General features: G+C 64.9%; 2 protein-coding genes and 1 non-coding gene across 3 annotated transcripts; 2 read left to right on the forward strand and 1 right to left on the reverse strand.

Moving 5' to 3' along the window:
* The first annotated feature begins 3,836 nt into the window (after positions 1 to 3,836).
* On the forward strand, positions 3,837 to 6,283 carry WFIKKN1 (WAP, follistatin/kazal, immunoglobulin, kunitz and netrin domain containing 1). The gene is made up of 2 exons (XM_065732582.1): positions 3,837 to 4,076; positions 4,778 to 6,283. The coding sequence occupies exons 1-2, from the start codon at positions 3,837 to 3,839 to the stop codon at positions 6,281 to 6,283; spliced, it is 1,746 nt and encodes a 581-aa protein (XP_065588654.1).
* Positions 6,284 to 8,631: 2,348 nt separating this feature from the next.
* On the reverse strand, positions 8,632 to 8,702 carry TRNAG-CCC (transfer RNA glycine (anticodon CCC)). The gene has a single exon. It is a non-coding gene; the product is annotated as a tRNA-Gly (tRNA).
* An 850-nt stretch (positions 8,703 to 9,552) lies between these two features.
* MCRIP2 (MAPK regulated corepressor interacting protein 2) lies at positions 9,553 to 12,935 on the forward strand. The gene is made up of 5 exons (XM_065732621.1): positions 9,553 to 9,669; positions 9,782 to 9,860; positions 11,595 to 11,722; positions 11,806 to 11,907; positions 12,423 to 12,935. The coding sequence occupies exons 1-5, from the start codon at positions 9,618 to 9,620 to the stop codon at positions 12,491 to 12,493; spliced, it is 432 nt and encodes a 143-aa protein (XP_065588693.1). The 5' UTR covers positions 9,553 to 9,617; the 3' UTR covers positions 12,494 to 12,935.
* The last annotated feature ends 93 nt before the right edge of the window (positions 12,936 to 13,028 follow it).

Consider the following 13,028-nt stretch of genomic DNA (forward strand, 5'->3'; position numbering starts at 1 on the left):
GTTGGTTTGGGGCAGGGCAGGGGCAGCTCTGAGCCCCCCAGGTGGCCGATGCTTCAGCTGCACGGCAGAGGGCTGAGGGGCAGAGGTTGGAAGCACTGAGCCCAGAGTGGAGGAGGATGTGGATTTGTCCGGTGTCGGTGCGAGGTGCCACACTCTGGTGCACTCGTGGATCCTCACGCTGTCTCCCTGCGTCGTGGCCTCTTGCTCTGCTTTCCCCAGGATGCCCTGCCGAGCTCGTGGCTCCTCCTGCATGAAGGTGGGAAGGGACGAAGCAACTTTTCCTGCTGGAGCGTGAGGGAGCAGTGGGGCTGTGCTCGGCTCGGGGCTGTGGCAGGAAGCAGAGCCCAGGGACTGCTCCAGCACTTGGGAGGACGTGTGCTACGCAGCCGGAGTGCGGATGTCATCGGGGGCCCATGCCCCCCTGGCTTGGTCCCACAGCACAGCCGGTTCAGCTGGAGGCTGAGATGCCACAAATCCTCCACCCGAAAGGCGGGGCCTGGTGCTGCTGCCAGGTGCCAGCGGAGTCCCTCACTGCCATCTCCATCCTGCTCGGGGCCCCTCCTGCACTGCGGGGCGGGATGAAGCCGCAGCAGCGCTGCCGGGCTGATGCCCCTCAGTGCACGCAGCCCCCTGCACAACAAAGCCCGGTGCTGGCAGGGGGGGTGCTGGCAGGGGGGGGGTTCCTGGCTTGGCCCTGGCACGCTTTATTGCCCGGCTCAAATGAGCGAGGAGAGAATTAAAGCCCGTGCCGAGATGGGGGGGGAAGAATCCTTTGTAGTGGTGATTTGGCTCAAGAGCAAAGCAGCGCCGATTTCAGCACGGAGTCCGAGGGATTTCCAGAACCTGCCCGAGTCGGCCGCCACCTGTTTCCCATCACTTAATGCACAGCAGAAGACAATCGCTGGCTCGGCAGCCTGGCAGAGCCGGGATATATGGCCGACAGGTGATGTGACCCCGGATCCCTGCCCCGAGCCCCGGAGCTGCTGCGTGCCCGCACATCGCGCGCCTCTGCCTGGCCCTGCTTTGCTCCGTGTGCCACCTCCTGCTCCTTTTGCCCAGCGCCGATGTGAGGTTTCCTTGTGTTCATCCTCGTGTCCCCTCTGCAGGGAGAACGGAAGATGGACCCGCAGTGTTTGCTCGGCCTTTTCTTGTTATTATTTCTTAATTTAAAAGGAAAAGAGGTTCTTGCATCCGATGTCAACACTAGTGTTTAGCTGCTCTCCACCACTTGTACCATTCCTGAGGGGTTTTTTTGGACTGTCCTTTTATTTTTGTATTCCTTTGTACAGTCAGTCAGTGTCGTTCAACAATGGTTTTGTTTTATATAAATTAAAGCCTTTTTTTGTTGGTGTTGTTTTCAACTGCCAAGCGGGAGGTGCAGGAGTTGTGTCCGTTTTGGGGGGAGGAGGAAGGGGTTGTGCCCTGAGCTGGACATGGCCTGCTGTAGCCTGACCCATGGAGCATCTTTGGTGGCTGCAGGGAGGCAGAGGGCTGTGCAGGGCCCCCAAGTGTGCTCCCTGGGGCTGGAAGGGACCCCCCCCCCCGGCCCTATCCTGCTGCCCGCCCACCTCCCCCTGACCTCCCTCTCCCCCTGCCCGCTCGCTGCCCCAGGATCAGATTTTCCCCTTCGTACCAGACTGGCCACGCTTGTTTTAACAGCTTAAGTGTAATATTGCTGAGGCTGGGAGTGAATGGGGCCGGGGGGGGGGGGTTGGAAATCAGATAGCATCTGCAGCCTGGAAAACCCTGAGCTGAGGTAAAAGCCCGACTGGGGGAGAGGCAGGGGGAGCTTTTTTGCTCTGCAGGCTCTGCTCCTCACAGCCCCTCTTGGAAGTGGCTTCAGGTGGGGGAAATGGTGATGGGAGCCATCCTCGCTGCAGAGACCCCAGAAGCCCGTGCTCTGGTGCACGATAAGGGGCCGTTCGAGGGGGTGGCACTGGGGATGCCCCCCCCCGCACCTCAGTGAACAGAACAGGGAAAGGCAGAAGCTGTAACAGTGCCTTCAGGTGGAAAAGGTTTCTCCCGGGGGGGAGGGTTGGCTGATCCTGCCCTAAGAAACAGCCTCCGGGAGGAGGAGGGGGCTGCGCCGGTGCTCCTGGAGGATGGGGGATGGGTGCAGAGCTGGATGTACTGTGGGGGATACATGGGACACCCCCAGATCGGCACCGAGCGGGGTCAGCAATGCCCCCCCCACCTCCTCCCGGCCTTTGTCCAGGCTGTGCTGCTTTGATCTCGGTGTCACGGGGACACCTCGGGCTGCGGTGTATTCTGTGCCCTCTGCTCCGGCTCGGGAGCTGCGAATGGGGCGGACCCGGACCCGGGCCCGGTCTGGGATCCATCCATCCAGCACTGGGACCACTCGGGGATGGGCAAAAGATGCACGCTGTGCCACCCACCCCCCCTCCCACGGACAGCAGTGCCCACGCGGCCGTGTCCTGTATGAAGCCCGAGGTGGGTATCGGGATGGAGGGGGGGGTGGCTATGTGTATAGGGGGGAGCTCCAGACCGCAGTGCCGTCCCTCAGGTTGGGCCGCTCTGATGCGACCAATTCCCTGTTTGCAAAGCCCCATCCTGCCCGCCGGTGTCCCAGGGCAGCATAACCTCCCCCGTGTGCCCGGGGCCGGCTCAGCACATCTGCCCCGGCCGCATCCCGACCGTGTGCCCGCTGGGGGGGCTGGGAGAGGGGGGGTGGGTCAGCAACCGGCGGGTCCTCCTCGGGCTGCCCGAGCCGGCCGTGCCCGGGAATGGCCGGGGAGGGAGCGCGGCCGGGTCGTGCGGGGCTGTGCGGGTTTCGGTGCTCCTCCGGCTCCGGGCAGAGCTGCAGGAGTTAACGCTCCCCCCCCTCCCAGGTCCGTCTCCAGCGGGGATTAGGGCAGTCTGGCTGCGAGCAGGACCGGCTCCTGCCCAGCTTAGGGCCGGCTTCGGAGGTGCTCTGCGAGCAGAGGTTGGGATGCAGCGTCCAGCCAGGGTCTGGCACGGGCAGGTCTCAAAGCCGGGCTGTAAATCATCGGCGTTTGCTGCTGGAGCGGAGACGGGGGCTGGCTACAAACCTGGGCGCTCGTGGGGGTCTGGGCGGCCGGCAGGAGCCGAGAGAACGTGGGAGTGGGGCGGGGGGGGTCCTGGCCCCAACGGCGCGGCCGCGACGCACCGCGCTGCAGCTGGAGATGCTGCGGGGCCGGGGGCTGCGGCTGCCTCCCACCCGCAGGCCCGGGGCGGGCAACAGGCTCTGGCTGTTTTCTCATCCTGCAGGAATTCGGCTCCATGGGCCGGGCATTTTTTTCCTCTCCTTTCACTCTCTCTCTTTGGAGACTTTCCGCATTCTGCCTTTGATCTCCCCCCCCTGTGTTTGTCCAGCCGATCGGCTCAGACGGGGTTAGAGGCTGAGGTCAGCGCCTTTTCCATTCCAAACACTCAGAAACATCAGTGAGAAGGGAGGGGATTCAGATTACAACCTTCCCGTCCTCCCCTTCCACCCCTGCCCCACACGCACGCAGCGCCCGGACCCACTGCCACCGCACTGCGAGCGCTGCCCGGCTGCGGGTGCCAGGGATGCTCTGAGCCACTCCGGAGCGGGGACGTCGGCTCTGCCGGGACTCTCCCCGGGGCCACCGCTGCTGCACGATGCCGTCCCCGGTGCCCCGAGAGCTCAGCGATGGAGCGAGGTGTCGGGCGGCATCTCCGTAGGGACGGCGTGCGCCCGGCGTGCTGAACCGCAGCGGTCTGGACATCACCTCCTGCTCCTCTCCGTCACCCGACCTTCCTTCACATCTCGTTCCCTCCTCTGATGTGATCGGCCCCGAGCCCGGTGGCGAGGCGGGGGGGTGGGGGGCACACAGATGCCTTGCCGGGGTTTCGACCGCCCGGTTCCGCGGTCGCGTGCTGGCGGGCAGCGGCTCGGTGGGGCTGAGCCCATGCGCGTGGTGCTGCTCCTGCTGCTGCCTTTGCTGGCGGCCGCCGCCGGGCTGAGCCTGCAGCAGGCCAGGATGCGGCACCTGGGGGTGTGCCCCAACCAGCTGAACCCCAACCTGTGGGTGGACGCGCAGAGCACCTGCGAGCGGGAGTGCCAGGCGGACCAGGTGAGCGCTGGGGACTACGGGGAGTCTGGGGCACGGCTGGGACGGGTTTGGGGTGCTGCACCCGTGTGTGGGTTGGTGGCCGTCGGAGGGATGCCCTGGGGAGTGTTGGGGTGGGGGTCCCATGGGCAGAGGTTGCAGTCTCACCCCAGGTGTGCGCAGAGCCCTGGGCTGCTCCGAGCCCCTGTGCAGGTGGAGGCGCAGCTTATGGCCCTGCCACATCCCCCCCATGCCGGGACACCCCCATGACGTGCCCCCAGGGTGCTCCCACCCAGTTAACTGAGGGATGCGGGTGTACTCCCCCTGGTCCCTCAGTTTTCCCCAGGCAGGAGCTCACTGCTGCCCATCCACGGGGAGCGACACCTCTGCAGTTCATCACTGTAATGAGTTCGGCCTGACCTCAGCTTGCCGGAGCCTACAGCTCCCCAGGCCACAGTGCAGCGCAGCAGCAGTTGGCAGGAATGGCCCCAGTCCCTGCTAAGCACCTGCAAAACCCCAAAGCCCACTGTGCCCCCACTGTACCATGGGGGCCATCACCGCTGAGGGGCTGAGGTGGAGCTGGGGCTGACCCGGCAATGGTGGGGGCAGTCCGCGGCTGGAAGCATCGCATTCAGGGTTACGGTTGGGATCGGTGTTAGGTTTGGGGTTAGCATTCAGCGTTGGGGTTGAGGTTGGGGTGCTGACCCCTGTCCCCTCCCGCCCAGGACTGCGAGGGCTTTGAGAAGTGCTGCACCAACGTGTGCGGGCTGCGCAGCTGCGTGGCCGCGCGCTTTGCCGACGGCAGCGTGCTGGCTGTGGAGCTGGGCCGCGGGCCGTCCTGCGAGAGCTTCGTGTGCGCGCAGCAGGGCTCCGACTGCGACATCTGGGACGGGCAGCCCGTATGCAAATGCAAGGACCGCTGCGAGAAGGAGCCCAACTTCACCTGCGCCTCCGACGGCCTCACCTACTACAACAAGTGCTACATGGACGCCGAAGCCTGCCTGCGCGGCACCCGCCTCACCACCGTGCCCTGCAAGCACATCTTCACCTGGCCCGACACCAGCCCGGTGCCACGCGAGACCACGGCCCGGCCCACCCCGGGAGGGGGCCCCGAGCTGCCGGTGCCGCCCGCGCTGTACAGCAACCCCTTCCACCAGTCGGTGCGCGCCGGCGGCACCGTCAGCTTTCGCTGCGACGTCAGCGGGCGCCCGCGGCCCGACATCACCTGGGAGAAGCAGAGCGACCGCGCCGAGAACTTCATCATGCGGCCGGACCAGATGTACGGCAACGTGGTGGTCACCAACATCGGGCAGCTGGTCATCTACAACGCGCGCCACGAGGATGCCGGCATCTACACCTGCACGGCCCGCAACGCCGCGGGGCTCCTGCGCGCCGACTTCCCGCTGTCGGTGCTGAAGCGCGAACCCGGGGCGGCCCCGCAGCCCGGCAGCCCCCGGCCCGGCAGCCCGCAGCCCTTCCCCAGCGCTGAGTGCCTCAAGGAGCCCGACCGGCGGCGCTGCGAAGCCACCGAGGTGCGCTGGCACTTCGATGCCAAGCAGGGCTCCTGCGTCACCTTCCGCTACGGCGGCTGCGGTGCCAACAGGAACCACTTTGAGACGTACGAGGAGTGCCACGCCGCCTGCGTGGGCAGCGCCCGGCCCACCTGCCTGCTGCCCATGGTGCAGGGCCCCTGCCAGAACTGGGAGCCGCGCTGGGCATACAATTACCTCCTCAAGCAGTGCCACTCCTTCGTCTACGGCGGCTGCGAGGGCAACAACAACAACTTTGACAGCAAGGAGACGTGCGAGGATGTGTGCCCCTTCCCCAAGAGCCTGCAGTGCAAAGCCTGCCGCCTGAAGAGCAAGATGGTGCTGAGCCTCTGCCGCAGCGACTTCGCCATCGTGGGGCGGCTGATGGAGATCGTGGAGGACCAGGACTCCGGCATCGCCCGCTTCGCCCTCGAGGACGTCCTGAAGGACGAGAAGATGGGCCTCAAGTTCTTCAACATCAAGTACCTGGAGGTGACGCTGGTCGACATGGACTGGAGCTGCCCCTGCCCCAACATGACGGCCGAGGACGGGCCGCTCATCATCATGGGCACCGTGCACGACGGCATGGCCACGCTGGACCCCGGCAGCTACGTGCGGGCGGCCAACGACAAGAGGGTGAAGAAAATCTATGAGCTGATGGAGAAGAAAACCTGCGACCTCCTCAACCGCTTCCAGGACTAGGGCCGGGCCACGTGGACACAGGGGCTGCAGACTCTGGGGGTCCCAGCCGAGCCCACAGCCCGCTGCTTTTATTTAGTGGTGATCACCATTCTGCAGCTCCGTCCCTGGGACTTGTGTCTGCGTGCCCTCCCTGTGTGCCCCCAGCCCAGACGGTGGCAATAAAGGGCCGGGTGGGGTTGCAGAGGAGTCTGCCCAGACACCTCCCCCTTCTCACGGCACTGAAGCCCCAAGAGGGACCCCACAGCGGGGGTTGGAACCTGAGGAGATGGACCCCAAACCACCAACCAGGGGCTGTGGGTGCAGGGGGGTGCAGCACCGCTCCCTTCCTGCTTGTGGAAGACACTCCTGGCATTGGCCACCACATCCACCCGCAAGCGGGGCTGGGGGGCACCTCGCCAGCACGAGGACCACCCCGCAGAGCCTGGCAGCCACCGTCCTCTCCAGGCACATCCCTCTGCTCTCTGCCAGCTGCCACAGCAGCACCGTGTCCCAGAGGCCAGCAGGGAGATGTGACCATCACAGCATACATCTGCCAGGACACGAAACTGGAGCTGCAGCTCAAGCCGTGGCTGCCTGCTGTCCCCCAGCCCCTCTCCCCATCCATCCTGTTGCACAGAGGCCAAACAAGAAAGGCCACAGACCCCGAGGGGAACCAAAGGACCCTCTTCCCTGTGCCCTGCTCCACCACAGTGCTTTGGGGTGACGCAGGAGCACTGCTCCCCAGCCTGCTGTACCCTCCTGCTCCTGCGGCACATGACCAAAGCAGCCCCATGCAGGGCTCACGGCGTGCCCTGTAATGCTGATCACCTGTGCCCACCTTTTACCCTGCGCAACCCCTGCTCTGGGATCAGCCCCTCATCAGCCCCAGGCAGGGGATGCACCCACACCCAGAGCCCCGGCTGCCCGCAGCATCTCTCAGTGATGCGATGTCTCATAATAAGGGCTGAGTTTGCAACACCACCATGGAGGGATGGCAGCTCAGCACTGCACAGGGCACTGTCCTCCTGAACCAGAGGACTTCAGGACCTCAGCTCTGAATATAGGGATGCAGGGAGGGCCATCTGCTGGACCTCTGCCCCAGCCCCGGGGATTACTTTTATGGCAGGGTTTCTGGTGCAGGGACGTGGGAAGGACGTGGCTGTGCCTCACCACGGGCAGCTATTTCTGCCCCTCCTCACCAGGCTGCTCCAAGGGCAATATTTCTCGGTGAGGAATTCCTCCCCACTTAAGAGCCCGCGTTTATTTTTATTTCATCAATGGAAACTGATCCCTTCCAACTCGGCACTGCAATCCCTGGAATGGGCATCTGGGTGCTACCCAGGCCTGCACACATCACGTGGCAGCAGGGACGGGAGCAGGGCACGGTGTGGGGCGGCACTGAGCATCCCGTGGGGCAGCACTGCCTTCTCACGTGCTGTTAGTGAGAGGGCAACCTCTGCTTTGCCATTCAGCGGGTGCTGCAATGTGACAGTCGTTCAGCAGCAGCAGGAGCAACGTGGAGCTGTCTGAGAGCAGAATATTGTGGATTTATGGTTGTTTTTTTTTTAATAAAAGCACCCAACTGGAGAGCCCAGGTAATTTGGCTGTCTGGTTTGCAGAGAGGGGCAGAATCTCAGAATCCCAGAGTGGTTCGGGTCGGAAGGGATCTCACAGCCCATCTGTCCCCATGCCCTGGGCTGGCTGCCCCCTCCCCAGCTCAGGTTGCCCAGGGCCAATGCATGACAGATGTCCCCTCCAGGGACACCCACAGCTCTGGGCAGCAGTGTCAGCTCCTCACCGCCCTCTGAGTAACAAATTTCCTCCTCACGTCTCGCCCAACTCTCCCTTTCTTTTGCTTTAAAGCCGTTCCCCCTTATCCTATCACTCTCTGCCCATGTAAAATCTCTCTCCTCCTGTTTCACCCGCACCCGCATGAAGGAAGGCTGCATGAAGTCGTCCCCCCCCAGCACTCCCCGGGCCCAACACCCCCAGATCTCTGAACGCACCCAACGCTGCAGCACGGCCACTATCGGGCCCTTGAGCAGCTCCGTCACCTCCGGGGCCCCCCATGGTCGGACGGGGCGTTGCGGGAAGCCGGGAAGGGCAGTGACCAGGCTCAGGTCTGCAGCAATACCGCACCCACCCCCCAGGACCCGGGTGCCGCCCCCTCGTCACGGCCGCATCTCAGGATGGGGCGAAAAGAAGCGGTTGGCGTGAAAATGAAAGGAAAAAGGAAAAGAGAGAGAAAGAAATGGAAAGGAAAAATATTTAAAAAAGAAAAAAAAAAGAAATTAAGCAAAAGAAGAAGGGAAAAAAAAAAAAAGGAAAAGAATGTAGTGTAAAAAAAAAAAAAGGGGAAAAATAGTTGGTGCGCCGCCCGGGAATCGAACCCGGGTCGCAAGAATGGGAATCTTGCATGATACCACTACACCAGCGGCGCCGCTGCGGCTGCAGGCACAGCGTCCCTCCCTAGTGTGATCCACAGACGCGCGGTGAGTGCGTGGGAAGGGCGCAGCTGCGGGGCTGTGTTTCATGTTTGTGCGTGGTAAATGTGGTGCGAAGACCACGGCGTGAGCGATGTGCACGCGGGGAAAGTAGCTGCTGCCTCGGGTGGGGAAACTGAGGCACGGCCACCACCTGAGCAGCGATGGCAGCGCCAAGGGCTGCGGGGTCACGGTCACGCTGAAGCTCGACCGCACCGCAGCCGGAGGAGCGGGGCCGTGAGCGGAGCCCCCGGCAATGCTCCTCCGCCCGAAGGTCACCACGCGCCCCGGTGCCACCGTCACCACCGCTCGGGGACCGCCACGGTCCTTTCCCTCCTCGAGCGGACCCCCCGACGTGGGACATGGGTGGACGCGGGGGAGGCACCGCTGCACCCCGCAACACGCGGTGCCACTGCCGCCGGATCGGCCGTGCCCCTGCACCCCACGCTGTGCCCCCGGCAGCGCCCTGCGCGTCCCGCGAGTGTCCTCCGCGTGTCACCCGGCCCCTGAGTGCGCGTCTTGAACAAAGCTCCCGCGTGTCGTGGCCTTTCCTGCGCCGTCCTCCGTCCTACACATACGCCCCACGTGCCACTACGGTCGTCCGCCCTCCGTCCTGCACGCCCCATGTGACACCGCGCCCCACGTTTCTCTCCGTCCTACAACCCCCACGCGTGTCCCCGCAACCCCGCCACGCCTCACGCGTTAACAACCCCCACGCGTGCCTCCTCACCCCTCCACGCGTGCCACCCACGAGCGCGGCGCGGTCCCTTTAAGACCGGGGGCGTGCCGCGGGCCCGGCCCGGCCCGTTAAAGGCCCGGCGCGGGGCGCGGGGTGCACTCTGCCGGCCGGGCTGGGCTGGAGGGGCCGCACGATGTACACGCTGACACGCGGCCCCAGCAAGCTGGCCACGCAGCGCCGCACAGGTACCGCGCGTGGGGAGGGAGAAGGGTCGAGGGGAGTAGCACGGCACCGCGGGGCGCCCGCTCCGCCCGGCCCTGACCCCCCCCCCCCCTCCCTCCCCCTTAACCCCCGCAGGTCCCACGCAGCAGCCGGTGGAGAGCAAGGTGGGCGAGCCGCGGGGCCGGCTGCAGCCCGGAGCCTGGCCCCCCGCCAGGTGAGCCCCGCGTCGCGCCGTGACCTTGGGGAAAGGTGACCGCGGCCGCGCGGCGCCGGGAAGGGCCCCGCAGCGGGGACGGCCCACGCTGCCCTCTCTGTGCGTCCCTGCGGGGTCCGGGTTGGGGGCGCGGGGGGGGGGGGGGAGCCGCATTGCTGTGCCCCCCTTCCTTTTCCGCCCGCCCCGTCCAGGCCCGGCGCGGTGTCCGGTGGGCGCAGTCCCACGGCGCAGCTGTGCGCTCCGCTGGGCCCGCGAGGGCTGCGTGGAACTCCGTGTGTGTTTGTGTGTGTATGTGAGTCCGTGTCCGTGTGTGCGTGCGCTCCCCGCGGGCCGTATCCCTCCTCCCTCCCCCCACCCCGGCCCCGGAGTTGTGCAACCGCCGCAAAAGTTCAGGGGCAGCGGTGGGGCCGCACCCCGGGGCTCTCCCCGTGTGAGCCCGTATCGCTGCCCCGGGGCTGCGCTGAGCCCGCAGCCCCTCTGCCCGACGCTGTACCTCCCCTCTCCCCCCCACCTCCCACGGGCACAGCCCGAGGGGCCGTAAGGGGTGAGGTCTTGGGGGTCCCTGAGGCGGGGGGAGTGGGGCCGTGTCCCTGTGCAGCGATGCTCCCCGTCCCCGGTCCGGCACGCCCGTGGATACGAGGCAGCCTTCACCCCTTTCTTCTGCGTTCGGGGTACAACCAAGAAATGCCGCCCCCTCGCTGCCCCCCGCCCCACACACCTCGCACAGCCGCTGGAGCATCGCCCCCGCGGGGCAGTGGTGATGTCAGCGTGGGGCTGGGGGCTCGGGGGGGCACTGCCCGGCCCCGCACACCTTCCCCCCGTGCTCCTGGGGCCTCTCAGACTTTGTCCCGTGAGCAGTGTGACTCGTGGACTCCTCCTGTCCCAGAGCTGTGCCCGGGGCTCCGCGCTGACCCTTCTCATGGGACACACTCACGGTCCCGTTCCGTGCCGAGGGTTTCACCTCGTCCAGCTTCATGCTGCTCTGCACTGGGGGGGGGGTTGGGGCTCCTGGGGCCGCACCCCCACTGCTGCTGCATGCAGAGCATGGCACTGTGAGCCTGAGGCGCAGGGCGCTGCTCTCTGCCCAGACATCCCCTTCATTTTCCCGGTGCTTCAGCAGTCCCTTTTGGGCAGCAGCTTTCCTGGAGGGGTGGGTGGGAAGGGGCGGCCCCCGGTGCAGGGCTGTCCTCACATTGCTTTCATGCTGCCCGTGGTTTGCAGCCCCGCAGTGCTGCTCTGACACTGTTTGTGCACCCGGTCTGTGTCACACCCCCGTGCCTCAGTTTCCCTTGTGCTGTGCACCTGTGGTGTGCTGGTTCTGAGCTGTGCAGAGCAGCAGCAGCTGCAGAGTTCCCATGTAGCAGCTGGGACAGCTGCTGCGTCCCCAGCTGGGCTGCCTGCAGGGCACAGGGAGCTGGGGGGACTGCATGTTGTGCACCCTCATCTGCTTTTTCCCCCTTTATTTTTGGGGCCGTCGTCCCTCCACCTTCACCCGGAGCAGAGCTGGAAAGCACTTATTGCTGCCTGGCTGTGGGGGCCGTGCGATGCAGGCAGGGCTGGGTGCTGCAGCTGGCCAGATGTTCACCACCAGCTGCAGCAGCATGGAGCACATCTGGTGCCAGGAGGAGCTGCTCCAGCCGTGCACTCAGGGCAGTGGGGATGCCCTGCTTCTTGTGTGCCCCTCTCCTGGAGCTTGCTGCCCGAGCTTCTCCCCTCAATCCCTGCTTTCCCCAGCCCAGCCCAGAAGCTCATCTTCAACAGAGTGAATGGCAAACGGCCACAGGTTCTGCTGCCACACACCTCAGTGCCCGAGGAGAGCTACACTGCTGCGCATGAGGAGAACGTCCGCTTTGTCTACGAAGGTGCGAGGGGCTCGGGGGGCGGCACGGGGGGGCCTGCAGGGCCCTGCCTGCCCTGGGGTTCACCCATAGCCCTCCATCCACAGCCTGGCAGGAGGTGGAGCAGCAGCTGGACGGAGGTCAGAGGGGGGAGAGCACCTGTGGGCCTGTGCAGTACGTAGAGAAAACCCCGAACCCCAGACTGAAAAGTGAGTGGGGAGCGACGAGGGGGAGGGAGGCAGAAGAGGAGCTGGGGAAACCCATTGCGGGGCTGTTCCTGGCTGAGGGTGGGGTTACATACCTGGGGGGTGGGGGTGGGGGTCCCATGGGCTCTGCTGGAGAGCCCAAGAGAGTGGGACATGGGGTGACAGTGTTCCTGGGTGCAGTGGGGTCTGGCTGTGGGGTCATACCATCACCCCCAGTTCTGCCGTGGGGTCCTGCTGTCTGCTGCCCTGGGCACACAGGGTTGAAGGCGGAGTGCAGCGGGGATGGGGACGATGTGTGTCTGTAAAAGCAGCCAGAGCAAGGGGCTGGGCAGCAGTTGGAAGTGAGGATGGCCCCAAGAAGATCAAATACCCATAGTGTCCCCCTGGGGCAGGGAGCCAGGGAGGGGTGTGGGTCAGAGGGGTGTTCTTCTCAGCAGCAAAGGAATGGTGCTGGTGGGAGCATGCTGTGCTCCTTTCCAGCTGTTTCCTCTCCCGTCTTTCCCTCCCCTCTCTTTCAGACTTCGTTCCCATTGACCTGGAGGAGTGGTGGGCGCAGCAATTTCTGGCCAAAATTGAAAGCTGCTCGTGAAAGGGAAGAGAAAGGGAAGAGGGCCTTTTTCCATGTTCCTTTTTTTTTTTTATTAAGAAAACAAAACAAAAACAAACAAACAAAAAAAAAAAAAACAACGAAGAAAACCACCTTCAAAGCCAAGAACAGGACACCTCCCCTCGGTGGTATTTAAACACCTTTCTCAAGCTGACAGCATCCCGTGCCCCTCTGCCTGCACCGAGGACAGCGGGAGCGGACCACAGCCATGCCCGGTGCGGGGCGGAGGAGCTGCGTGCGGCCCCGGCCGGGATTCCTTAAGTGCCAGATCTGAGCTGCAGCTGCGGGACACTGCGGGGCGTGCGGGCGGCCCCCCCACCCCACCCCCTCTCCATCCCCTGCCGGAGGACGGCGGGCTGCTGTAGCAGGACAGACAATAAAGCGCTGAAACTGCCTGTGGCGAGGGGCCTGGGGAGCGTTTGGATTCAGTGGAGCGGAGGAGGGGTGCAGGGATGGAGTGGTCCGGCTCGTCCCCCTCCTGCCTGCGTGCTGGCCTGCCCCTGGAGATGGAGGTGCT

Source organism: Cyrtonyx montezumae, unplaced genomic scaffold (genome assembly GCF_038088225.1).
Source record: "Cyrtonyx montezumae isolate F1298 unplaced genomic scaffold, pur_monq_1.0 scaffold_16, whole genome shotgun sequence".
NCBI lineage: Eukaryota > Metazoa > Chordata > Aves > Galliformes > Odontophoridae > Cyrtonyx > Cyrtonyx montezumae.

What these genes read in the sequence shown, in the direction of transcription:
- WFIKKN1 (XM_065732582.1), top strand. Translation starts at nt 3,837, where the DNA reads ATGCCTTGCCGGGGTTTCGACCGCCCGGTTCCGCGGTCGCGTGCTGGC. An exon ending in GGGAGTGCCAGGCGGACCAG is followed by an intron (nt 4,077 to 4,777) that starts GTGAGCGCTGGG and finishes CCTCCCGCCCAG; the next exon opens with GACTGCGAGGGCTTTGAGAA.
- MCRIP2 (XM_065732621.1), top strand. Translation starts at nt 9,618, where the DNA reads ATGTACACGCTGACACGCGGCCCCAGCAAGCTGGCCACGCAGCGCCGC. An exon ending in GGCCACGCAGCGCCGCACAG is followed by an intron (nt 9,670 to 9,781) that starts GTACCGCGCGTG and finishes TAACCCCCGCAG; the next exon opens with GTCCCACGCAGCAGCCGGTG. An exon ending in GGAGCCTGGCCCCCCGCCAG is followed by an intron (nt 9,861 to 11,594) that starts GTGAGCCCCGCG and finishes TGCTTTCCCCAG; the next exon opens with CCCAGCCCAGAAGCTCATCT.